General features: G+C 42.3%; 1 protein-coding gene across 2 annotated transcripts in view; it reads left to right on the forward strand.

The window, feature by feature from the left end:
- The window catches only part of CUL1 (cullin 1), a 96690-nt gene extending 85593 nt beyond the window's left edge, over positions 1-11097 (forward strand). For both annotated transcript variants that reach the window (XM_075827071.1, XM_075827070.1), the window contains exons 19-22: positions 2940-3022; positions 3281-3386; positions 9504-9617; positions 10520-11097. In XM_075827071.1, the coding sequence (XP_075683186.1) occupies positions 2940-3022; positions 3281-3386; positions 9504-9617; positions 10520-10600 (384 nt within the window). In that variant the 3' untranslated portion in view covers positions 10601-11097. The remainder of the gene's footprint in view (positions 1-2939; positions 3023-3280; positions 3387-9503; positions 9618-10519) is intronic.
- Positions 11098-26533: the final 15436 nt, after the last annotated feature.

The following is a 26533-nucleotide window of genomic DNA, read 5'->3' on the forward strand; positions in this document are numbered from 1 at the left end:
TACTAAATAAAACCATTATTTTTTTAATGGCAAAAATGTTTTAATTTTTTTTAATGTGTACCGTATTAATTTTTATTTAACATTATTATTTTTTTCAGTATCACTAGGAGACTATTATAGCAGCGATCTGAAGATCGCATAGTGAACTTTGGTATACTTCGTACACCAGAGCATTACTGCCTGTCCGTAAAGAACGGACAGGCATCTATTAGGACATGCCTCTGGCATGTTCCAATAGGCGTATAGCCAGGGCAGACCTGGGGGCCTTTGCAAGGCCCCCGGCTGCCATGGCACCCCATCGGTTTCCCGCAATTGCATTTGCTGGTCGCCGAAGGGTGACAGAGGGAGTTCACTCCCTCTGTAAACAACTCAAATGCAGCGGTCGCAAATGACTGCGGCATTTTAAGGGTTAAACGGCCGTGCTCTAAGTAAATTTTGGATTGCTACCGTTGGAGCAGGAGCCCGGCTGACATCAACGTCCTGCACGGGTCTCCCGTGCAGGCTGGAGCCGGGGCTCGGCTGTCTGATTAGGATTAGGCCGCTGTGAAAAGGCCGCGGCCTAGAATAAAGCTTATTAATGACCGCTGTGAAGAATCGTATCGGCGGTCATTAAGGGGTTAAACTGTTCCTTTGACTATAAACAATTTTCCATTAATCAATAGCACAAACAAAGATAATACACGTTGTATTAGATCTTATTACAAAGAAATGCCTTTCTCCACTTGTCAGATTCCTTTCCTCTTGCCCCCATAATAATAATTTTTATGCCAACATATTTCGCAGGACTTTACAACTTCGAGGGAACATGTACAGACCATATCAGACATTACATAGAGACCAAACTAATTTACAATTCAAACATGAGTGAGAACCCTTCTCGCAAGAGCTTACAATCTATGAGGAAAAACTGGTGACACAAAATGTAAAAAGTGCTTAAGCAGAATGGTCCAGTCATCTTTTATAAAAAAAATAAGTAGGGTCGTATACTTAAAGCTACATGAGCCGGTCACCAGCCAGTATCGGCGTGAGACGGATATGAAGTTCATTAGCGTGCACGGTGTGTGGGGGATACTGCTGATTGGAAGGGTAAAGTTCTGAGTACCTATGTAATAGGGGATGAGGGGTTAAGGATTGGAGCCAGATCAGGGACTGTTATAGGACTGTCTAAAAAGATGTGTTTTCGGGGCACGCTTAAAGTTGTGGATGTTGGGAACTAATCTGATTTATCTGGGGTAGCGCGTTCCAGAAGACTGGTGCAACACGAGAAAAGTCTTTGAGACGGGAGTGAGAGATTCGGATTATGGAGGATGTTAATCTTAGATCATTGGCAGAACATAGAGCAGGGTTAGGGTGGTAGACAGAGATGAGGGAGGAGATGTAAGGAGGTGCAGCACTGTGGAGAGCTTTGTGAGTGAGAGTAATACGTTTGAATTGTCTTCTAGAGTGAACGGGCAGCCAGTGCAGTGACTGGCAGAGGGTAGAGGCATTGGTGTAGTGGTTGGTCAGAAAGATGAGCCTGGTTGCTGCATTCAGGATAGATTGGAGAGGAGAGTTAGTAATGAGTTACAGTGGTCAAAATGAGAATGAATCCGACAATAAGAGATTTAGCTGTTTCCACAATAATAAAAAGGCGGATTCTGGAGATGTTTGAGGTGCAGGTGACCTGAGCAAGCCCAAGACATCGGGCGTGCTGCCCTGGAATCATGGTAGTACCACACTGAAATGGAGACATCAGGTTTAGATAGGTTAGTATATGGTGGAAACACAAGGAGGAGCCCAGTTTTTGAAATATTTAGTGTCAGATAGAGAGAGAACATAATGATGGGGAGAGCTGACGGGCACTCACTGGTGTTTTTGTATTAGAGCAGGGATGTCACAAAATGAGGTATGTAATTGGGTGTCATCAGCATAGAGATGGTACTGAAAGCCAAATCTGATTGTTTTTCCAAAAAAGGCTGTATATAGAGAAAAGTGGAGAGGTCCTAGGGCCGATCCCTTAGGTACTCAAAAAGCAAGGAGAAAAGATGTAGTAGTGGAGCCAGTAAATGACACTGAACGTGCAGTCAGAGGTAGAAAAAAAAAAAGGAAGAGGAGGAGGAGGTGTTGGAGGGAAGGGAATCAATGCTACTAGGGGACTTGGAGAGGATTTCTCAATTTTAACTATAAATTAAGTGGCCAGGTCTTTATTACTGAGATATGTGATAGGCATATTTAGGACTAACAAGGAAGTGAAAAGTATCAGTCGTTTTGGATTATTAGGGAGTGTGGAGATAAGTGGTGGAAGTAGAACAGATCAAGTGAATTCCTGTCTTCATGTGTAGGAGAATTAGTAAGTTGTGAAAGCCTTGGGAGGAGATAGAAACTGAAAGGCAGATGAGGACATACCCATAATGTGTGGGCATTTCAGTGGCTAGGAAATGTGAAAGCCATGCAGCAATGTGATTCAGGAACGGATGGTGTGAGTCAGTTAACTCACCCATAGAGGTTTATGTAGAGGGGATGGGGAGGAGGAAGCAGGAGACTAGCTTCTATGATGCTAGTACACCGCATACAGAGGATATCCTGCTTTCCTCCTCTCTCTCGGATGCCTATACACAGAGAAACAGCAGCATAGAAGACCTAATACAGCAGTAAGGAGCAGTGTAACTGTGAATTCAGCACTGGAGTGAGAATGTAAAACATTTACTATAAGTAGCAGTTGTTCACTCTCCTACATTACACAAACTGCCTATTGATTTGAATGGGCTCTGTGTAGTACTTAATTTCCCGTGTCGGAGCGCTGCAGGAAAATGGTCCCAGTAGAGGGTCATTTTTAATCAACTTATCATCAAGGCACCTTTCTAATAAGTAGAAACTGTCCAAAGCAGAGAACCCTTTAACAACTGACGACTATGATACACACTCAGCATATTTTTGTCATTGTGATTATTTGACAACAGGTGTTAGAAGATGAAAACGCAAATGTGGATGAAGTGGAACTGAGGCCGGACATATTAATAAAGCTGTACCTGGGCTATAAAAAGTATGTTCATATAAGTTACCGTTTTCACATATTTTGGGAGGTTCCTGAATTTCTGGTAGGCGTTAATTAAATATCAATTACTATTACCACATAAGTTCTGTTGCGGTTTTGCAAAAAGCTGAATCTACTTTATAAGTGTTGTCTTCTGCTGTAAATTAGAATATGCAATCCTACTACCAGCATCAAGTTTGTGAAACATGCTTGATCTTTCTTTTTGGATCATATTATTTATTTCTTTAACCTTTTGTGTTTTTGCAGTAAAAAACTTAGAGTCAACATTAATGTCCCCATGAAGACCGAGCAGAAACAGGAGCAGGAAACCACGCACAAAAACATTGAGGAAGATCGCAAACTGCTCATCCAGGTAATACCCGGCATCTGGTCAATTCTAATCTACGTATTGACCTGGCTGAGTTTTTTTACAAACCTTTTATTTATGAATGATAAAACAGATTCCTGGGAAAACACAAACCAGTATTGTTGTTATCTGGTGACTGATTAGTTTTAAAATTGTTGCTACTGCTTCTTCTATTCTGACATAAACTCCTGTCCACCTCCGTGAAGACTTCTTACAGGATTACTAATATCTGTCATCATACCTTAGATATTAGCCTTTTTTTTTTTTTTTTTATACAATGGTGTGTATGAATGTTTAGCTAGATTTATACTTATCATCCAACAATATGTACAGTTCTGTGTGTTGGGGCATTTTCTTTGCCCATTTTATTCTGTGCCCGTACATCTAGATAAAAAAAATATACAGTCGTTTTTTTTTTGTTCTTGAAAATGTCTGGCTTCTCTAGATTTAGTACATTGATAAACATTATTACGGGGCTGTTCCAACATTGCTGCAAGCTGAAATTAGGTGCCCCTTCAGAGTAATGAAAACTAGAAGTTCCTCGGTCAATATCTTGATATAAATAAACCAACTAGATCCTAAAAGCAAGTCCAGAAACTTTGAAACGATTTCATATTTCCCATGGATATCTCATCCTCCAATAGAGGAATTGGAAAGAGATTTTCTGACCGGATTCATATCCGAAGTCATTCCAGGCCAGGTAACAGAATACATATATAAAGTTACTGTTTTGGGTAAATCATATGGAATCTTTTCATTTCTGTATTGCTGTTAGTTATAGAGTAACCGCCATGTGCAGCACGGACAGCAGCTAGATGGTCTGGTAGTGACTCAATAAGGTGCTGGTAGGTGGTCTCAGGTATCTGGAGCTGTGCTGACTGCTGTACATCCCAGATTTGCTGGATGGAGTGTGGGGGAGGAACGAGACGATCAATGTGGTCCCAGAGATGCTCAATTGGGTTCAAGTCTGGCGAATTAGGGGGCCAGAGAAGTACTTGGAAGTCTTGGTCGTGTTCTTCCAACCACGGTCGGACATTTCTAGCCCTGTGACATGTCGCAATGTCTTGCTGTAAGATTCCATCTGCCCCAGGGAAGACAAAACCGCAAGTATGGGTGGACGTGATCTGCAACGATGGATTCATACCCAAATCGGTTCAGAGTGCCTTCCACATGGATAAATGGGCCCAGAAAATGCCATGAAAAAAATTCCCCAGACCATAACGCTGCCACCACCAGCTTGTGTTCTAGCAATGGTTTGTTCTCTGTTTCTCGCCTGATACGCCAAAGTCTATCCGTTCGATGAAGCAGAAAACGTGACTCCTAGGAGAAGGCAACCCCGTGCCAATAATCGGTGGTCCAATTCCGATACTGCCGTGCAAATTGAAGCCTTTTTTCTAAGAACCTTTGTTAGCATAGGAGCAGTGACCATCCGTCTGTTTCAGAGCCCCATACGCAGTAGGGTTCGCTGAACTGTTTTAGATACACATCTGGTAGCCCCCTGGTTGATTTTCACGGTGAGCTGCACCACTATAGCTTGTAGTTCGGTCCTCTCGCACCTTTCTAGCAGACGTTCACCTCTCACATAAATGGCACGTGGTGCTCTGCAGTTTCCACATCGGTTATTTCCAATGGTGCCATTGGTCCAATCATGATACACTTTCACCACAGCAGCACGCGAACAGTTCACAAACTGCGCTGTTTGAGAAATACTGCCACCCTTGGCCCGAAAGCCAATAATCATCCCTTTTTGCAAGTCTGATCGCCCCTTTTACCCATGGCAACATCGAGTGATGTATTCAGCCTATCACACACCTTATATACCCACGACGCATCACTGCCTTCGTAGGCTACGTGCTGCCGACGTCAAAAGTAGGATGTGGTCATATTAGGTTATATAACCCAATAGATACTGTTTAACCCAAATATGCGCTGTAAAATATAACCTTTATGCAAGTGCTATTAAAGTAGAAGTCAGAATTTTTTTTATTTGGTAGATCTCCATGAAGGAGAATGTGTTATCACTACAAATAACCCCTTTCTGCCCTCCCCACGTAAATGAACGGGCTGATGGCATGGTCCCTGTGCCTTTAGTCCGTTAATTTATGTGCTGCCTTTGATGGACATTAATGTTCCTGCAAGCAGTGCCATCTGCATAAGACATTCAAAAAGGACAAATGTGCTGGAGCACACAAAACACCCAGCTTTCCCAGCTATCAAATAAATGTGTGAAAATACGCTAAGATATAACTTTTATTTGTCTAGCTAAAAATGATTTCAATTGGGACATACAACATATAAGTCTAAAAGTAACCAATGTAGGGGAGTGTAACTGCAATAAACAGAATGCCATATCAGTGCATAGTTGCACTCAAACAGCGGCAGTAGTATGCTGTGCCAATGACCGTTCACTGAACGATTTCAATACAATTGCTAGCCTAACAAAGAGATATTAAAAGCACTGAAGCCCCCCCCCCGCGACATGTTTTGCTACACACATGGTGTCCTCAGGGGTACAATGGGGCTAATGGCGGCTTGCATGAGGTTTCCTTCTCTTAAGACCTCGGAAATGACGTGTATGGAGGTGTGGTTCAAAATAGAACCCATAGAAATGCCTAGGATGCCTCTTCAAATGAGTTTAAACGTATGTTTAATCCCAGTCCCACTCTCTCTACCTTCTATGCACTGCCTGAAATACATAAGCGCTCTCGCACTATACCAGGTAGACCTATCGTGTCTGGTAATGATAATCTCACTCAACGGTAATATTAGTATGTATGTGGATGAAGTTCTTTCATCCTTTGTTACAGCCCTGCCCTCTTATTAACGTGATCACAAAGGACACTCTCACCAGGATCCAGGAGATCAATGTTACTGCTACCACCATGATAGCAGGCATTGATGAGTCTATACCAATATCCAGCATAATTTAGGCCTTGATGCCACACAACACTTTTTGAGCACTAAGGACACTCCGTTTCAGACACACAATAAATTATCCTATCACTTAATTTAACTTCCTTTATAGCATAATTATTTTCTTTTTGATAAGTTCTACCATCAACTTAAAGGCACGGCCATGGGCACTGTTTGTGCACCCACTTATGCCAATTTATTTCTAGGGTGGTGGGGAGACACTTTCGTTTTCACTGATTTGCTTTTTTTCACCTCACATTCTTTTTTTGGGGGAGATATATCGACGATATTACTATCTTTTGGGATGGTGACAAGAACCTTTTTTTTTTTCAATTTTATGGATATTCCCAATACTAACAATATTGGGATGAAATTCACCTCTGAAATACATGACCAGGAAATTAAATTTCCTTGATTTAAAATTCTCCCTGGATCCTGGTGGCAGTGTCCATACAAATATATTCACTGCTACCAACAGCGTCTTACACTGGGAGAGCTTTCATCCACCTGCTCTCAAAAAAGGCATTCCCATTGGACAATATCTTTGAGCAGTTACTTCTAGCTCTGATGATTACACCTTCCGAAGGGAATGCGACACTCTGTACCTTAAATTTCTAGCACGGGGATACCCCAAAAAGGTCTTACATAGGGCATATGCAAGAGCTAGGGCTACCACGAGAGGGGACCCTCCTATATGGTGCGAGCAGGAAATCCATAAAATCACCATCTACTGTCATCTACCCCATCAATGCTTGAAAAAGGTCCCATAGTAGGACGGAAACATTGCGGCTGTGTGTTGACTGTATAAACCACTTTTGTTTATTACATCGGAGTGCTGTGGGATGTCTTCTATATTTACCTACAGTCCTTGGATCTGGATTACCCGCTTGCACCCATTTTCACTGTGGATTATCGACGTTGGGTGCTGCTTATTTTTGCTTGTGTGTGTGTGTGTGTGTGTGTGTGTATATATATATATATATATATATATATATATATATATATATATATGGTCCCAGAGATGCTCAATTGGGTTCAAGTCTGGCGAGTAAGGGTGCCAGAGTAGTACTTGGAAGTCTTGTTCGTGCTCTTCCAACCATTGTCGGACATTTCTAGCCGTGTGACATGTCGCAATGTCTGGCCCCAGGGAAGACCAACCGCGCCAGGGAAGACAAAACCGCATGTATGGGTGGATGTGATCTGCAATGATTAGATTCATACCCAAATCGGTTCAGAGTGCCTTCCACATGGATGAGTGGGCCCAGAGAATGCCATGAAAAAAATTCCCCAGACCAGAACGCTGCCACCACCAGCGTTCAGTTTTGTTTTTGTTTTTTTTAACATAGGATTATATAGGTGAGACATGCCACTGTATGGCATACATCACAGGTATACGTTTAACGTATTCATCATGGTCTTTTCAATAGCCTTTAATGACTTCTACGTTAAACAGAAACCATAATGGTCCATAGGCGACGTATTTATTAAATGGATGCCTAACTGTGGCATCTGTCACCAATAGACTATAATGGTATCTGTTTAACGTATACGTCTTAAACAGGGTCACGAGTTCAGGACTCTATTCTATGGTGACAGATGCCTCTGTTAACGCATCCGTTACAGCCCACGTTTAAGATGACGTGTGCGTATCATGGCCACATTTTGCGAGTGTCAGGTGCTCAGGCATTAATACGTTCACATCTCGCACCATTACCCAAAACATACAATAATAACCCCAGCCTTCAATTTTTGCCTGTTCTAATATTATACTACGGGTTGTTACGGACATAGTTATACCAATTTATATATATTTTTTTATTGGTTTTCTTATAATAAAGCACTACACGCAAATCTGGCAGGGATGACCGGAAACAATAGTGCAGCATGCTCCGCTATAGTTTCCTGTAAAATCACGGACACCCCGATGACAAGCCAACTGAACCGAATGGATTCCGTCTGACGCCGGCTTCCACTGTTGCTTCTGATATTACCTTGTTCTGCTCCTTTTGAAGGAGCAAAACAACGGATTACCCCAACGATGTGAACAGCCCCTTACATAATACATGTGTATTATGCCTGTCGTAATTATTCCTCATAGGCTTGCCTTCATGGCAGACATGGGGGCTTTACTTAGGCATCTAAGGGATTAAACCCCTAAGAGCGCGCGCCGATCCCAGCCGGTGCACCAAGGTGTCAGCTGTATGTTACTGCGGAGAGCACGGGCTTAGCTGTGTGTTAAGTCCCTTCCCGCTGTGCCGCAAACAAAGGGCGCGGTGTGGGAAGTAGTTAAACTCCATTTACATAAAGCTGAACTAACCCATCTTTGCTGTATTGTTAACGTGCACTGTTTGATTCAGCTCCTGTGTGTGGCCGTAAGGTAGTGAGAACTTTTCAGCAATGTTGATTGCTTCTGAGGGGCATTGGTGGCAATTCTAAATGCACTGAAAGGAGTATTTACAAGATAAAAGATATAGATGTCTTTCTAAATGGTCAACAGCTAACTTTTCAGCACACTTTTTCATAAAGCAATAGTTCAAACGCATATAAGAAACTTTGTAATCTATCTTCTTAGAGAGAAATGCCTCTTTCTCAACGTCTCATCCCCCCCTCCTTCTCAGTCACTATGAATTTACTGCATTTTCTGACTCCAGACAAGATGGACTCTCAGTTCACTAACGGATCAGGTTACAGCTGCCCATCTTTAGACAGCACTGTTTTGGAGTTGTTGCTCATCATACCTTCATTTTAGAAGGTACTCATTCACCCTGCATTGCCCTTAAAGGGGTTGTCCCACAACCGCCTTTACTCTTAATTCTCCCATACTGCTAGAAATGGTCACAGGAAGGGTTAAGAGGGAAGATTGTGTAGGGGTACCTTTTTTCTTTCTTTCTTGGTTCATTTTTCCACTGGCTGTGGCACACCGAGGTAGAGAGATTGTAAGAGGGATCAAGGGGATACACACGTGATGGCACTAGAGGCTGTTTACTACAAGCCCCATAATGCCTTCCATCCGCCTATTCCTAACTGGTCCTTCCCCAGCTGCCTCATCGCTAAGTGCAGTCTCATTGGGTAGTGGTGGCGCTAGTTTTTTTTTGTGGTCTTTATTTAACGCGAAAATACAAATCGCTTTCAAACAAATTTTTGATTCATATTGTTTTTTTTCTAATATATTTAACCATCTGCCTTTTTTTATCTCTTGTATTGATGTAGGCTGCCATTGTAAGAATTATGAAGATGAGGAAGGTCCTAAAACACCAGCAGCTTCTCGGAGAAGTTTTGACCCAGCTGTCTTCAAGGTTCAAACCACGTGTTCCAGTTATCAAAGTGAGTTGGGTTTAGTGACAGGTTTTCCCTGGGAATGGTCCTTGATGATATATGGTGGGGGGGATGGATCAGTAAATCCACATTGAGCAAATAATTTTCCTGCGATCTGTCACCTTGTCCCTGCCAGCCTTCCTCTGCTATCAACCAGAACAAAGTTTAGATAGTCAGTGTCACAGTGCTGTGTTACTAGTATATTTGTGTACTTTATTTTTGTGTATAGGGCATAAATATAGCATTGGGGCTTCTGCATACATTTTATTGATGTGCCCTGGCCCAAACGGTGGTCCCCGAACTGTCATATTATGTATCATACTAACAGTTGATAACTGCAGGCACAAATATCTTGGGTTTAATGTGATTAAAAAATAAATTTAAACTTGAAAAAAAAGTTAATACTGTGTCTAACAACGAAAAAAAGGATCAAAAATCATTTTGATTACCTAAAAAAGGAACAAGTTCTAGTCTAGTCTATTCCCAAAATACATGCGATCTTAACTATAATATAGTGAATAACTCAAGACAATGCATTGTAAACAGATTGCCTTGATGGGTGTCCATGGCACATATTTTTATACCTGCGTAGGCCCCCAAAAGTGTGTAGCCCAGGCCTTTGGGTCTTGGTTATGGGAGTATTGGTTGGTGGTAGAATGTCCAGCGTTACATTCTAGTTCCTGACAAGTTTTGTAAAACATAATAAAGAACATACTCGTTGCCACCAAAGGAAAATATCAGTGTGTCCTAAATGTATCGAAGAGGCATCTACTGGTATTATGTGTAATCTACACCATTTGGAGACTGCCACCTTGGGGAGATTCACCCACACTGCAATGTATTTATCCACAGAATACTGTATTTTTCATCTGTACCTTTAGCCTATTTACCTTTGTTTTGTTTGTTTCTAGAAATGTATTGACATCCTAATAGAAAAAGAGTATCTAGAGCGTGTGGATGGAGAAAAGGACACATACAGTTATCTGGCTTGAATGAAAAGAAAATTTTATACGTATATTTAGAAATTGCCTGATTGGTTAAATGTCATTGTGTGACACTCAGCAGATAGTAAGTTATGTGATGGAAAGAATGGTGACACAGGAACTTCATAGGAGCTGATATGCTGCCACCTGGTCCAACACTTTTTAACCACACCGGAAACAAAAAGGACGCCCAAATGCCAACCTGGGGACTGACACCGTTTCAAGCATGTAAATATGAATATATGGACACCAGTGCGCTTTAATTTAAGAACTGAGGGTAGCCTGTACCCAAACAAAACAGATGTTTGCATGCTACCACCTCTTTCCTTTTAAATCAGTACATTTTGGCTGTACGGGCAACAGATGTCAATGAAGCTAGTCCCTAGTTATATTGGCAGCACAATGAGTATGAATGGACCTAATGTAATCTGCTATGAAATACCATTTGTATAGTGTGTTTAATTTTTTTTTATGTGTGTATGAATAAAACCGATGAATTACACAAAGCGTTTGTATATGGTTGTCTTGTACGTTAACAGAAAACTCCAGTCAAAAGCATACATTGTGAAAAGCTCTGCTTTCTGTATTCACTCACGGTACGGATTGTCCGTTGTAACAGTTTTTCGTTTTTTCATGACTGGGGGTGTTTTGGTATTTGATGTCAAGAGCAAAATTTCACCTTTTGGAATTCGGTGCTGTTATGGTGATTTTTGTCGTTGCTTATTCAGCACAATTCTATTCTACAGCGCTGACATAGATCGCCGTTCATCTTTCACAGGCTCACGTTCTAATTTTCCTATCTCGGGCACATACACGAAGGTTCATTGGCTTATGAAATGATCCCATCGGTTTGTTTTTGGAGCATGGGAGGATACCGGAGTACCTGGAGGAAACCCACCCAAACACTAGGAAAACATACGAATTCCATGTTGTCCTCTGATTCGAATCCAACACCCCAGTGCTGGAAGAAAACTATGCTAACCACAAAAACCACGCTGTCTCTTCTAATTGGGAGCTGATTTATTTCTACTTTTGTAGTGCAAAAAGAGAAAGTCAGTTGCCGGAAAAAAAAAATTCTTTACATGTTCTAGAAGTCACATTGGTTTTACTCCATGCCATAGTGACTTAAGGCTTCATTTAGGGACAAATTATTTGAATTATTATTTTTTAAGCCAGTTAACATTTTCATTTTTGCATTTTCTTACAAAACATTAATACCAGTGTACTTTTTTTTTTTTTTGCGTGCGTGCATGCAAACTTAGTGACTAGAAGACGGACCTGAGGGAAACACAAGGTGAGTAAAGCAGTTTTGCTTTTATTTTTTCCACCCCTTGCTTAGTAACCAATAAATGAAAATCTGTTTCCTGTGATTTGTTGTTTTGTTTTGTTTTTGGTATCCGGGGTCTCCGCACATTGAGAGGTGTGTTATCATATGCCTTCCATCTTTATAGCGTGCATGTGTTTTCAATGGGGAAAAGCCACTGCCAGACTACTCTAGGTAGAATAAAGACCTCCGCTAAAAAATACCATGATTTAACAGATGAACAAAATAACAACTGCACATTGTTAAATGCATAATGATATGAATGAAACACTTTGTTCATTTAAACATCTGTAAAACTGAATGTATTATGCTATACGGTGTGTTATTCCCCCATCCTCTTGTACAATTTTAAATGTGAAATACAATACACTTCTCCCCATTCATTTACACGGCACATAGTAATCTTACTAGATCACTATGTGCAGCCACATACACACACATTAACGTTACTCAAGTGTCCTGACAGTGAATTTACATTACCTCCAGCCAGGACGTGATGTCTATTCAGAATCCTGACACTTCGCTAATGTTTGTGTGAGATTTACAGCAAGGCAGGCGGAATCTCGTTTTAAAAGACAGTCTACATAATCTTGCGAGATTACACTTGCTGTGCTGTAAATCTCACACTGTGTAAATGAATGGGGTGAAGTGTATGACGCTGATTGGTCACTGATTGGTCAGCGTCATACACTTCTCCAACGCCCACTTGGTCAAAAAGTAAAACACGCCCAGTTCTCCATTAAGAAACTCATTAGCATAAATCTAAAATAGGTCATAACTCCGTCAAAAATGATAGTTTTTCTAAATAAAAAACACTGCTGTAATCTACATTACAGAGCCGATCACATCATGTACAATATAGGCCACTTATAATGTGGTGACAGTCTCTTTAATTGTATTTGTATTTTGTCATTGTTACATAGAACACAAGCCGTAGGCCAGCTGTCTTGTCCGGCTCTATTTTTTTTAAATAAAGCACTGAGATCCTTTGGAAAGCAGTGAGTGGCATGCAATTCTTTTTCTACAAGTTGTTTATCTTCTTACATCGATCTACTACAAGTACTGAGCACCACTGACTATTGGTGATGATACCACAAGTCCCAACAAGCATGTGATCTTGGAGCGCCACAGTGGGACGGTAGTGCCAATCATTTACGCTCTAACTTTTTAAATATTCTCTTTAAAACCTAAGTCCATGCAGAAGATTTTGTGCTCTAGATCAAGGAATACTGAGCTCGGACCACTATAATGAATATATTAAAGCGAAACGCTAAGCAAAACGAAAGTTTACAATGCGTTCCATTCAGGAATCTCATGTCACTCAACTGTTCTTTTTCCTGCTACTTCTATTACACTTGGGCCGTTGCATAGGAAAAGTCTGATTCATACTTCAGTGAGACGCTTTTTCTACTTGTCAATGGGAATTAGCCTGTGTCTCGAATACAGGTACCAGAACTACCTGTATGATGAAATGACATGGACTGTTCCACACAAGCTCTCCACAGGGGTAACAAATTCCTATCACCGTTACTGATGATTAGACAGGCTCCTGTCACGTAGTTAGAATATAGAAGATCACAGCGCAGCCTTCCTGGATCTATATTTATAATCTATTATATAGAATACTATTGAGAGTAGGATAAGCAATTTCTTCCCAAGAGGTAGAGAGGATTCTGGCTCTAGTTGCTCATGTGATGCTGTGCCTGAGGCATCATTGGATTGATGGCGTTGCATGGAGGAAGAGAAAGCCGGGTGAAACCTAAAATTCAAGATGACTTCTGCAAAACCCAGAAGTCTAGAGTGTGATCGACAGTTAGGAGGGGGTGCGTGGATGGAAAGTTGGGGTCCCCTGGAGGTCTTTATGAAATTAGTAGGCGCAGAATTTTGGACTTCTGTACAATGTGATGATAAAAGGTGAAGATTCACTCCAACTCCAAATATTTTTTTTGTTTGTTTTTGCCTCTTCCATTTTAGCAGCCATCACTTAATTTTTTTCAATGACGTGGTTATATGAGGCCTTGTCTTATGCATAAAAAACCTATAAATATTCCTGCGCAGTTTGGGGGTATAAAAAAAATTTACATTGTAAGTTATGTAATTTGTTTTTGCGGCATGAATATAGGAAGAAGCTATATTCGGCTTTGTTTTGTTATACTGTTCACGTTTCACGTTAAGTAACCTGTTAAAATAATTCTTCAGGTTATTATGGTAATGTAGATACCTAATATGTGTACGTTTTTGTTTTTTATGTAATGTATGGGCAATAAAATATATTATGCTAAATATTGACTTTTTTGGACTTTTTTTTTTTTTTTTTCGTTTTCTACAAAAAATATCAAAGTTTTAACTTTTTAACAACTTTATTTTTTACTTGCAATGTACTGGGATGCTCTTGTATGCTGATACGTTACACTGTTTCACTATGACACAGGCAGCTGTTAGGGCAACACAGTGTGCCCTAACAGCAGACTTAGGACCCCAGGGCTGTCTGTTCTATATGTCCCCAGGGCTCACTGCAGAGTCCCCCAGTTGCTGATCACTTCACCAGGTTTCTGCTAACACGATCGAAGAGGGGAGTCTCCTTTTGATCATTCTGCAGTGAAGCACTGTGGTTATCAAAGGGTTAAACAGCTGGGGTTGGTGTTTCTTCTGATTCCCAGCTGTATTGAGGAGGCTGCTATAAGTACAGGAGTTGTTAGTAACAACCGTTTCTGCTTAAAGAGACTCTGTCACCACATTATAAGTGCCTACATAAGGAGATGGGCGCTATAATGTAGGTGACAGCAGTGCTTTTTATTTAGAAAAACTATTTTTACCACGTTAGGAGCGATTTTAGCTTTATGCTAATTAGTTTCTTAATGCCCAAGTGGGCGTGTTTTTACTTTGGTCCGCGTCATACACTCCTCTGTACAACACCCACTTGGTCTAATCAGTGACCAATCAGCGTCATGCACTTCTCTCCATTCATTTGGTCCGCGCATAGTGACACTGCGTTGTTCACTATATGCTGTCTTAGGCTGGGATCACACAACCTATTTTCAGACGTAAACGAGGCGTTTTATGCCTTGATTTACGTCTGAAAATACGGCTCCAATACGTCTGCAAACATCTGCCTATTCATTTGAATGGGTTTGCCGACGTACTGTGCCGACCTGTCATTTTACGCGTCGCTGTCAAACGACGACGCGTAAAAAAGACGGCTCGTCAAAAGAACTGCAGGACACTTCTTGAGACGTAATTTGAGCCGTTTTTCATTGATTCCAATGAAGAACAGCTCCAAATTACGGCCGTAATTGACGCCTCGCAAAACGCGAGTACATGCAATTACGTCTGAAATTACGGAGCTGTTTTCTCCTGAAAATAGCTCCGTAATTTCAGACGTAAATGCAGTTATCGTGTGCACATACCCTTATACTGACACATTAACGTTACTGAAGTGTTTAGACAGTGACTAGACATTCCTTACAGCCAGGACGGGATGTCTATTCACAAACCCGACACTTCGTTAACGTTTGTTTGGTACTTACAGCAGAGCAAAGCGTAATCTCGCTGTAACCTGTCATTTACAGCGAGATTACGCTTCCTCTGCTGTAGTACCAAACAAACGTTGATCTCGCTGTAAATGACAGGTTACAGCGAGATTACGCTTTGCTCTGCTGTAAGTACCAAACAGACGTTAACGAAGTGCAGGGATTGTGAATAGACATCCCGTCCTGGCTGGAAGGAATGTCTAGTCAGTCTAAACACTTCAGTAACGTTAATGTGTCAGTATAAGACAGCACATAGCGAACAACCCAGTGTCACTATGCGCTGAGTAAATGAATGGAGAGAAGTGCATGACGCTGATTGGTCAGCGTCATACACTCTCTGTACAACGCCCACTTGGTCTAAAGTGAAAACACGCCCACTTGGGCATTAAGAAACTAATTAGCATAAAGCTAAAATTGCTCCTAACGTGGTAAAAATAGATCGTTTTTCTAAATAAAAAAACTTCTGTCCCCTACATTATAGCGCCGATCCCCTTCTGTAGGAGATAGGGCACTTATAATGTGGTGACAGAGCCTCTTTAAAGAATGAACGCTCACAAACTTTTTCTAAGGCTTTCGACAACCAAAGATGCCGCTGAAGATTCTGGACCTGCATTGCCTACGGTCAAAGGACAGAGGGCAATTATGAGAGGTGAGGACTTCTGAGAAACTATGAGCTATTTATGATATGTAGTAACTATGAGGTAAAAAAAAAACACTAAGGGGTAAAATTCATTTTTCAACTTCTACGGCCCTTTCTGGTGCAGTAAAGTTGGGACTTTTTATGCATTTCCACTGCCAACAGCACACGTCTGAAAAGTAGGTGGGGCTTAACAAAAGGCACGGTTACTAATTTATAGTGGAAATTGATGCAGCTGGAAGCTGGTGTAGATTTACCTTTTCAGGTGCATGGACAGCCAGAGATGCGCCTAACTAAATAGATGTGTGCATCTTACTCCCGTCACCTATACATTAAGAGTGGCATATGAAATAATAATAATTTCAACGCTAGTATGGTGACTTTGGGACGGTCGCAGAAATTGATCGCTGCATGTGAATTTTACCTTTTGGCCGGGTTCCCACGTATGGTAAACACAGCAGACTTTCCGCAACTGAATTCTGTGCGGAAACTCCGCAGCAAAGTGGATGAGATTAAGAAAATCTCATGCCCATGTTGCGGAAAAAAAACCTGCAGTGTAAACGCTAATTGACCTGCGGGGTGGAATTCAAATCCGCAGCATTTCCATTTATGCTGCGTTTTCGTTTCTTTTCTTTTGCAGGTTTTGCATTGAATTCAATGGGGAAAACTCACAACAGAAAGCCATGTGATTGGACTTTTGCGGCGGAATCGTAGCTATTCTGCCGCAAAAATCGCAACTCGGAAAAGAAAATTCAGTTTGAAAGACCGCATCAATGTAGTGCGTTTTTTGGTTTTTTGGACTGGAGGTGATGCTGGTTCCAGGTCGGAAAGGCTGCACAATTCTTACGCAGCGTATGACCCGTGGGAACCTGGCCTTAGGACTGGAAAACCCCTTTAACCTTAAAATGTAACCTGCATTTCTAAGAAATTGATGGCCTATGCTCGGATAGGCCATTAATACATGATCGGTGGGGGTTTGACTCCCGGCACCCCTGCAGAACAACTGTTTTGAAGGGACCGAATCGCCAACACAATTGTAGCGGAGGTTCAAAGTTTTTCAGCTTTCTCCCATTCACTTGAGGATAGGCCAAAACCAAAATTGTGTGGCCGGAATAGGTGTTTACCCGCAAAACTCTTGCAGCCATTATTGTAAACAGCCATATTACCCGTAACAACGTGCGGTTATTACTGAGCCATTTGACAGCCGCGCCAAATGGAGTGCCGGCACGGCTTTCTGTCACGTCAATGCCACCTTGTCAGGACATTTCACTCAAATTTCGAGTCAAAAACATATGCCTGACATTGGCTAAAGGGTCCAGGATTAAAAAAAAAAACATGTTCCTTTGTTACAAAAAAAGTCAAACGTCTGGCCACAGGTTCTGTGTGGTATTGCAGCTTTGCTCCTTTGACGTCAATAGTGCTGAGCTGCAATACCAGACACAAATTATGTACAGAAACTTACAATTGACCATTAATGAATGCAAATGCCCAAGAGAATATTTGCAAAAATATTATATCAAATAAATTACCGGTTTGGCAGTTTTGTTTCTGGAAGACTGCAGTTATGTTTTTGACAACCTCTTTAACCCCTTACTGCATTTGGACGTAACTCTACGTCCATTTTAGCAGTGCATTCCCGTAGATAGAAGCACAATTAGGCCTCATTTACACGAGCGTAATATACGCGCGTGCTTTTCACGCTTGTCGTACGCACCTATATTACTCTATGGGGCAGTTTAGACGATGCGTGAATTTTGCGCAGCGTGAGTGCGTTGCGTAAAACTCATGACATGTTCTATAATAGTGCGTTTTTCACGCATCACGCACCCATTGAAGTCAATGGGTGCGTGAAAACCACGCATGCCGCACGGAAGCACTTCCGTGCGAACTGCGTGATTCGCGCAAGAGCTGTCAAAAGGATGAATGTAAACAGAAAAGCACCACGTGCTTTTCTGTTTACAAACATCCAAACGGAGTGTCAAATTAGAGATGAGCGCACCGAACTTCACCGGGTTCGGCCGAACTCGTTTTGACCGAACCAGGCAAAAAATGTTCGGGTACGCGACGGCAGGAGACAGTCACTGTCCACGGTGCTGAAAGAGTTAAACTGGTTCAGCACCATGGACAGTGACTTCCGATCACAATATACATGAACGTGTAAAAAAAAAAAAAGAAGTTCTGACTTACCGAGAACTCCCGGCTTCTTCCTCCAGTCTGACCTCCCGGGATGACAATTCTGTCCAAGTGACAGCTGCAGCCAATCACAGGCCAAGCACAGCCTGCAGCCAATCACAGGCTGCAGCGGTCTCATGGACTGCCGCGTCATCCTGGGAGGTGGGGCCGGATGACAAGAGAGGGACACGTCACCAAGGCAACGGCCGGGAGACCGGACTGGAGGAAGCAGGAAGTTCATGGTAAGTATGAACGTCTTTTTTTGATTCACAGGTTGGTGTATATTGTGATCGGAACTCACTGTCGCGGGTGCTGAAAGAGTTTACTGCCGATCAGTTAGCTCTTTCAGCACCTTGGACAGTGACGGGCGTCGACTAGCCTCATCTCTATGATGGCGGCTGCGCGAAAATCACGCAGCCGCGCATCATACACGGATGACACACGGAGCTGTCAAATGCCGTTTGCGCACGCAAAACGCACACGCTCGTGTAAATCAGGCCTTACTATACAAGTAATAAACCGCTGACATCTGGCTGCACCAGCTGGGGTCCGGGTCACCTCAGTAGCAGCCACAGCATTTTTTTTTATTTTTTTTAAATGATATATTTTTTTATTTGTATTGATATAAAGAAAGCAGTAACAAATACAGCAGTGTAAAGACAAAGTGGGAGGAATAGAAAAATTGTACATTACAATGATCTTCCATACCAAGTACAATACAGTATAACAACAATAGCAAATCAGGACACATTGAACGGAGTTACCGAGGATGGCCTTTGTGTTATACAAACATTGACTGTCCGCTCGGAATGTACAGTATTAAAGGACCAGTGTCACGAAAAAAAAATTTTTTATATCAATTTGCTTTTAGTGTTTTATTTAAAAAAAATTATTTGTGTTTTACTTTTTTATTCTTTCACTTTTTCTTGTCCATGGGGGCTGCCATTTTTTTTTCCATCTCTGTATGTGTTGATTTACGACACATACAGACATGGAATACGGCGCATACAGTCCCATAGTGAATGCAAACGGGGCCCGTTCCATCCACTATGCTGTACGCCGTCTGTGTGGGAACGGCGCATGCGCCGCTCCCACACATTCCTAATTGAACTGTGCGACGTCCGGCGCCATTTTCTTGTTTACCGGAAGTCGCGGCCGGACAGTAAGATTACTACTTCCGGTCGCGGCTTCCGGACTTGTGCACTTGGAGCGGAGGGAGCGGACGGACCGGAGGGAGCGGCGGCGGCAGGAGCAGGTAAGTTAGGTTTGTGTATGTACGTGTTTTACTGTGTGTTTACTACTGTATGTTAACCTACTACACTGTGTGTTCGCTCAAAAAATGGCGACACACAGTGTAGGAGGTTTGACCGTTCAATCCCCTCGTTTCTCCCGGCATTAGCCAGGATAAAGGAGGGGGGATTCTGAGAGCTCAGTAGAGCGAGTGAGTTTTCACAAATTTTACAGCATAAAGCAATGTGGTTGCTTTACCACATGCAATGCTGCAATTTTGGGAATTGCTCCATCTAGTGACCAGCGCTGGGAAATGTTATAAATTAGAATCTAATTTATAATATTTCCTGACTCGTGAAAAAATTAAACAAATTAGAACAATGTTTAATCACCTATACACTAACTGTTTAACTAAAAAAAAAAAAATATTTTTCTAGCGACACATTCCCTTTAAAGAGGCTCTGTCACCAGATTTTGCAACCCCTATCTGCTATTGCAGCAGATCGGCGCTGCAATGTAGATTACAGTAACGTTTTTATTTTTAAAAAACGAGCATTTTTGGCCAAGTTATGACCATTTTTGTAGTTATGCAAATGAGGCTTGCAAAAGTCCAAGTGGGTGTGTTTAAAAGTAAAAGTCCAAGTGGGCGTGTATTATGTGCGTACATCGGGGAGTTTTTAATACTTTTACTAGCTGGGCGCTCTGAAGAGAAGTATCATCCACTTCTCTTCAGAACGCCCAGCTTCTGACAGTGCAGATCTGTGACGTCACTCACAGGTCCTGCATCGTGTCGGCCACATCGGCACCAGAGGCTACAGTTGATTCTGCAGCAGCATCAGCATTTGCAGGTAAGATCGACTTACCTGCAAACGCTGATGCTGCTGCAGAATCAACTGTAGCCTCTGGTGCCGATGTGGCCGACACGATGCAGGACCTGTGAGTGACGTCACAGATCTGCACTGTCAGAAGCTGGGCGTTCTGAAGAGAAGTGGATGATACTTCTCTTCAGAGCGCCCAGCTAGTAAAAGTATTAAAAACGCCCCGATGTACGCACATAATACACGCCCACTTGGACTTTTACTTTTAAACACACCCACTTGGACTTTTGCAAGCCTCATTTGCATAACTACAAAAATGGTCATAACTTGGCCAAAAATGCTCGTTTTTTAAAAATAAAAACGTTACTGTAATCTACATTGCAGCGCCTATCTGCTGCAATAGCAGATAGGGGTTGCAAAATCTGGTGACAGAGCCTCTTTAAATAAGAAGCTTCACTTTATGCTACTTCACATCAGTATCTTCTGCTTGCATAAATTAAGATAAGGTTTAAACTGTTAAACAGTTTTAACATGAGAATAGACAGATACACAAGGGTAAAAGGAAGGTAAGGGAAAGAGGAACCTAGGAGATATCATATATTACCAATTGTATCTAAGAAGTGTACAGTGAGAGCATTGAACTATATCATGGTGGTCTAGAGGAATCATACATGTCCCACGGCAACCACACACTGGTAAAGCATTCCATGCGATTGTTCAGTGAGGCTGTCAGTGATTCCATTCTCCTAACTTCTCTAATTCTATTATGAAGGGCATTCAGCGTAGGAGGAGTAATGCGTTTCCAATGAGCTGCAATAAGACATTTTGCGGCAGTGAGTATATGAAGAAGCAACTGGGACTGGACTTTCCTCCAACCCCTGGGTGTCACATTGAGAAGATAGGTCAGAGCTTGCAATGGAGGTCTAACCTCCAGAACATTATGGATAAGGTCTCCAACCTCCCTCCAAAAAGGACACGGCAATCGACAGTCCCAAAAGATGTGAGGAAGTGTCCCCATGTCGCTGCGGCATCTCCAACATCTATCCGATACCAAAGGAAAAATTAGATGGAGGAATTCCGGAGTGTGATACCAATGCATCAAAATCTTATATTGGTTCTCTTTATAGGCTGCACAAAGGGATGACTTTGCTGCTTGGGACCAGATGATTTGCCACAGCGACATGGTGAGCTCCCTACCCAGATAAGTCTCCCACCTAACTATGTATCTATGCTTGTCAACCACAGGAAGAGACGAGCTGGAGAGGATATCCTATATCGCAGATATTAAACCCCTAGTTGAGACTATCGTTTTACAGAGCATTTCAAAGGGGGTGGGTTTAGAAAAACAAGTGTCCGCTCGCAGAGAATTGGCAAAGTGGGTAATCTGCATATAACTAAAGTATGAATTATCCGGTAAGCTGTATTTAGATTGCAACGTTGGGAATGCTAAAATGCTGACAGGGGTCTACAATGTCGGCAAAGTAAAATAGACCAGCTCTTGACCAAGGGTGGGTCATTCTTGCAGTAAGGCTCTTGGGTAAGGCAGGGTTAAATAAGAAGTGTGTCATTAGGGATTTTAAGGAGGACAATGCATACTTTGCGTTAGACAATTTCCAAATATTCTTAGTAAACGTCATTGAGTTAAGGAGGGGCAACGACCGAGTATCTGCAGCTCCAGACCACAAAAAAGCATTCGGGTGTGTAGGTGCGATCCATAGTTTCTCCATCTCAGTCCATTTGTTATATGCTCGTAATGAGGTCCAGCCTAGGATCCCGCGTAAATGTACCGCTAGGTAATATCGATAAACATCTGGGACAGCTAAGCCACTCGTTGCAACAGACTAAAGCATGACTGAGCTTGGGATTCTATGCCGTTTAACCGCCCAAATGTATTTCAAGAGTCGTTTGAAATTTGCACATATCCTTTCGTGGTATAGATACCGGTAGAGTTTCCAAAAGGTACAGATATTTTGGCATAATAGTCATTTTAACCGCAGACACTCTGCCGAAGGACAGGGGTAGGACAGACCACCTAGATAAGTTTTTTATTTCTTGGAAAAAAGGGGCATAGTTACAGTGAAGGAAATAAGTATTTGATCCCTTGCTGATTTTGTAAGTTTGCCCACTGTCAAAGACATGAACAGTCTAGAATTTTTAGGCTAGGTTAATTTTGCCAGTGAGAGAGAGATTATATTATAAAAAAGACAGTAGATCACATAGTCAAAATTATATATATTTATTTGCATTGTGCACAGAGAAATAAGTATTTGATCCCCCTACCAACCATTAAGAGTTCAGCCTCCTCCAGACCAGTTACACGCTCCAAATCAACTTGGTGCCTGCATTAAAGACAGCTGTCTTAAATGGTCACCTGTATAAAAGACTCCTGTCTACAGACTCAATTAATCAGTCTGACTCTAACCTCTACAACATGGGCAAGACCAAAGAGCTTTCTAAGGATGTCAGGGACAAGATCATAGACCTGTAGATGGCTTGAATGGGCTACAAAACCATAAGTAAGATGCTGGGTGAGAAACGAGACAATCATGTTGGTGCAATAGTAAGAAAATGGAAGACATACAAAATGACTGTCAATCGACATCAATCTGGGGCTCCATGCAAAATCTCACCTCGTGGGGTATCCTTGATCCTGAGGAAGGTGAGAGCTCAGCCGAAAACTACACGGGGGGAACTTGTTAATGATCTCAAGGCAGCTGGGACCACAGTCACCAAGAAAACCATTGGTAACACATTACGCCGTAATGGATTAAAATCCTGCAGTGCCCGCAAGGTCCCCCTGCTCAAGAAGGCACATGTACAGGCCCGTCTGAAGTTTGCAAATGAACATCTGGATGATTCTGAGAGTGATTGGGAGAAGGTGCTGTGGCCAGATGAGACTAGAATTGAGCTCTTTGGCATTAACTCAACTCGCCGTGTTTGGAGGAAGAGAAATGCTGCCTATGACCCAAAGAACACCGTCCCCACTGTCAAGCATGGAGGTGGAAACATTATGTTTTGGGGGTGTTTCTCTGCTAAGGGCACAGGACTACTTCACCGCATCAATGGGAGAATGGATGGAGCCATGTACCATCAAATCCTGAGTGGCAACCTCCTTCCCTCCACCAGGACATTAAAAATAGCTTGTGGCTGGGTCTTCCAGCACGACAATGACCCGAAAACATACAGCCAAGGCAACAAAGGAGTGGCTCAAAAAGAAGCACATTAAGGTCATGGAGTAGCCTAGCCAGTCTCCAAACCTTAATCCCATCGAATACTTATGGAAGGAGCTGAAGATCCGAGTTGCCAAGCGACCGCCTCGAAATCTTAATGATTTACAGATGATCTGCAAAGAGGAGTGGCCCAAAATTCCATCTAACATGTGTGCAAACCTCATCATCAACTACAAAAAGCGTCTGACTGCTGTGCTTGCCAACAAGGGTTTTGCCACCAAGTATTAAGTCTTGTTTTCCAAAGGGATCAAATACTTATTTCTCTGTGCACAATGCAAATAAATATATATAATTTTGACAATGTGATTTTCTATTTTTTTTTTAAATATAACCTATCTCTCACTGGTAAAATTAACCTAGCCTAAAAATTCTAGACTGTTCATGTCTTTGACAGTGGGCAAACGTACAAAATCAGTAAGGGATCAAATACTTATTTCCTTCACTGTATGTTTATGCAGGGAGGAATAGGAACTAGAAATCGGAGTACCTAAATATTTTATTGTGTCCGTTTTCCATGTATACTTAGAGGACTGTAGGGTCGATATGAGTGACGGGGTAATATTAATCGGCAAAGCTTCCGTTTTAGAATTATTAATCTTATATCCCGAATGGAGACTATATTCATTTAGGACCGAATGTAGGTTGGGCAAGGAAATTTGTGGGTTGCGCAGAGTCAGGAGGACATCATCGGCAAATAGGGATATCTTGAATTCCCTATCTCTTACCATAATTCCCTGAATATCCGGATTTCTCCTGATACAGGAAGCCAATGGCTCTACGCATAGCACAAAAAGGAGGGGGGTACCATTGAAGAGAGAAAGGCGTTGAGAGGTGGCATGTGGCAATTTGACCATTGCATTCGGGGAGGAGTATAAGGCATGTATCGCAGTAAGAAAAGGGCCAGAGATACCTAACGTTGCTAAGGTAGCGAAGCGGAAGGACCAGTCTAACCGATCAAAGGCTTTCTTGGCATCCAGACTTAAGAGTAGGCCCGATGATTCTGATTTATTGAGAACGTCTATCAGGTCTATAGTACGTCTAGTGTTATCTCCCGCTTGTCTATGTATAACAAATCCCACCTGATCCTTGTGGATCAACCCGGGTCGAAGGGAACCCAGCCTATTGGCCAGAATCTTGGTAAATATTTTTAGGTCCGCATTCAGCAGAGATATCGGCCTGTAGTTAGAACAGTCAGAGTGGTCCTTCCCCGGCTTGGGAATAACCGTGATAAAGGAATGAAGCATAGTGGGGGGGATCTTCTCACCCGACAGGAAAGAGTTAGAGATCTAACGTGTGGAAATAGAGTCCCCTGAAAGACTTTGTAATAAAGATAGGAGAAGCCATCAGGACCTGGGGATTTACCATTAGGGAGCTCTTTGACAGTATCCTGTAATTCGTCTAATGAAATAGGTGCATTGAGCATGGCGGCATCCGATGCTTTAAGGGTAGGGAGAGAGCAGGATTTTAAATATTCCGAGAGACGCTGGGTTCGGGTAGCGGGATTTGTAGGGAGTTGAGACGGGAGAGAATACAACTTTGTATAATATTGGTAGAATATATTGGCCTGCTGGGTAGGGTCGAAGAGCAATTGACCTTGCGAGTCTTTAAGCGCTGACGGGGCCGAGTGTGATTGTTTATTACGCAATTGCGCTGCAAACAACGAGTGTGCCTTGTTCCCCTGTTCACAATACCGTTGTTTAGTATATAATAGTAATCGTTCCACCATGGCTACAGAGAGGTCCTTCAATTTACTCCGTGTCTCTATAATACGACGGAGAGTGGATGTAGAAGGAGACAGGGACATTTTGCGCTCTAAGGTAGCAAGAGTCGCCGTCAGGTCTACCTGCTGTTGTTTCGTGTCCCGTTTGAGGCAAGAGGAAAGGGAGATACAATGCCCTTGGAGAACTGCTTTATGGGCTTCCCATATCGTAGATAACGTAGGAACTGAGTTTTTGTTGAGGGTAAAATATGAGTCAATGTGAGTTTTAAGAGCCTCCCTATGTATCGGGTATTTAAGTAGCCTTTCGTTTTAGTCTCCAGTGGCATTGTCTAAGAGTCCGTAAATCTGAACGGAGGTCAAGCACAATTGGTACGTGATCCGACCATGTGGTAAGGCCAATGTCCGCCAAGGATGTTGAGCGTAGGCCCAGTATGTTCCCCAAAAATAAATCTATCGGAGTATGAGTATTATGCGGGTGGGAGTAGAAGGTGTATTGTTTAGCCGAAGGGTTAGTGACTCTCCATAGGTCATATAGGTTATATTTACGGATCAATCGGCGAAATGCTGATGTATGACGGCGTAAGTCCGATGGTGGTATGGGCGTAGTGAGGGACTGCCTGTCCATCACCTCGGAGAGGGGAGATTAAAGTCTCCACCTATGAGAGTGCTGGACGGGAGGCGTGAGAGTTTGGCGAATACTTTCTCTAAAAAAGGGACCTGTAAGGTGTTCTGGGCATATACATTACATCGCGTAAGAGGAACTCCTCTCAGTGTCCCCACAAGGATAATATACCTTCCCAGTGGGTCCACAATGGACTTACTAACTTGCAAGGAGCAATCTCTAGAGACCAAAATTGCAACACCTGCCTTTTTCTTGTTTTGCGTAGCCGTATATACCAATGGAAAATGGGGCATGGCAAATTTAAAAGAGCCAGATCAGTCATGGTGCGTTTCCTGGAGGAAGGCAATATCCGCCTTCAAATATTTCAGTACTCGGAGTGCTAATCTCCTCTTCACATTAGAGTTTAGGCCTTTAACATTCAAGGAAACTATACGCGCCATGACAGATCCAAAAGCAGTAAATCAAACAATGTAAACCCCCAAGAAGGGGCCAACCTGCATCTATAGCGGGATGGTAGGAGGCTGCAGCTCATCTCCAGCAATCCAGTTCCTTGCTCCCGAAGACATCTCATAGTATAAAACCAGATTCCAAGGAAAGAAGGGGAGGGATAGGGGGGACACAGACAGAAAAATAAAAAAAAATAATAGCAATAAACACAT

Source organism: Rhinoderma darwinii, chromosome 5, assembly GCF_050947455.1.
Source record: "Rhinoderma darwinii isolate aRhiDar2 chromosome 5, aRhiDar2.hap1, whole genome shotgun sequence".
In the NCBI taxonomy this organism is placed as follows: domain Eukaryota; kingdom Metazoa; phylum Chordata; class Amphibia; order Anura; family Rhinodermatidae; genus Rhinoderma; species Rhinoderma darwinii.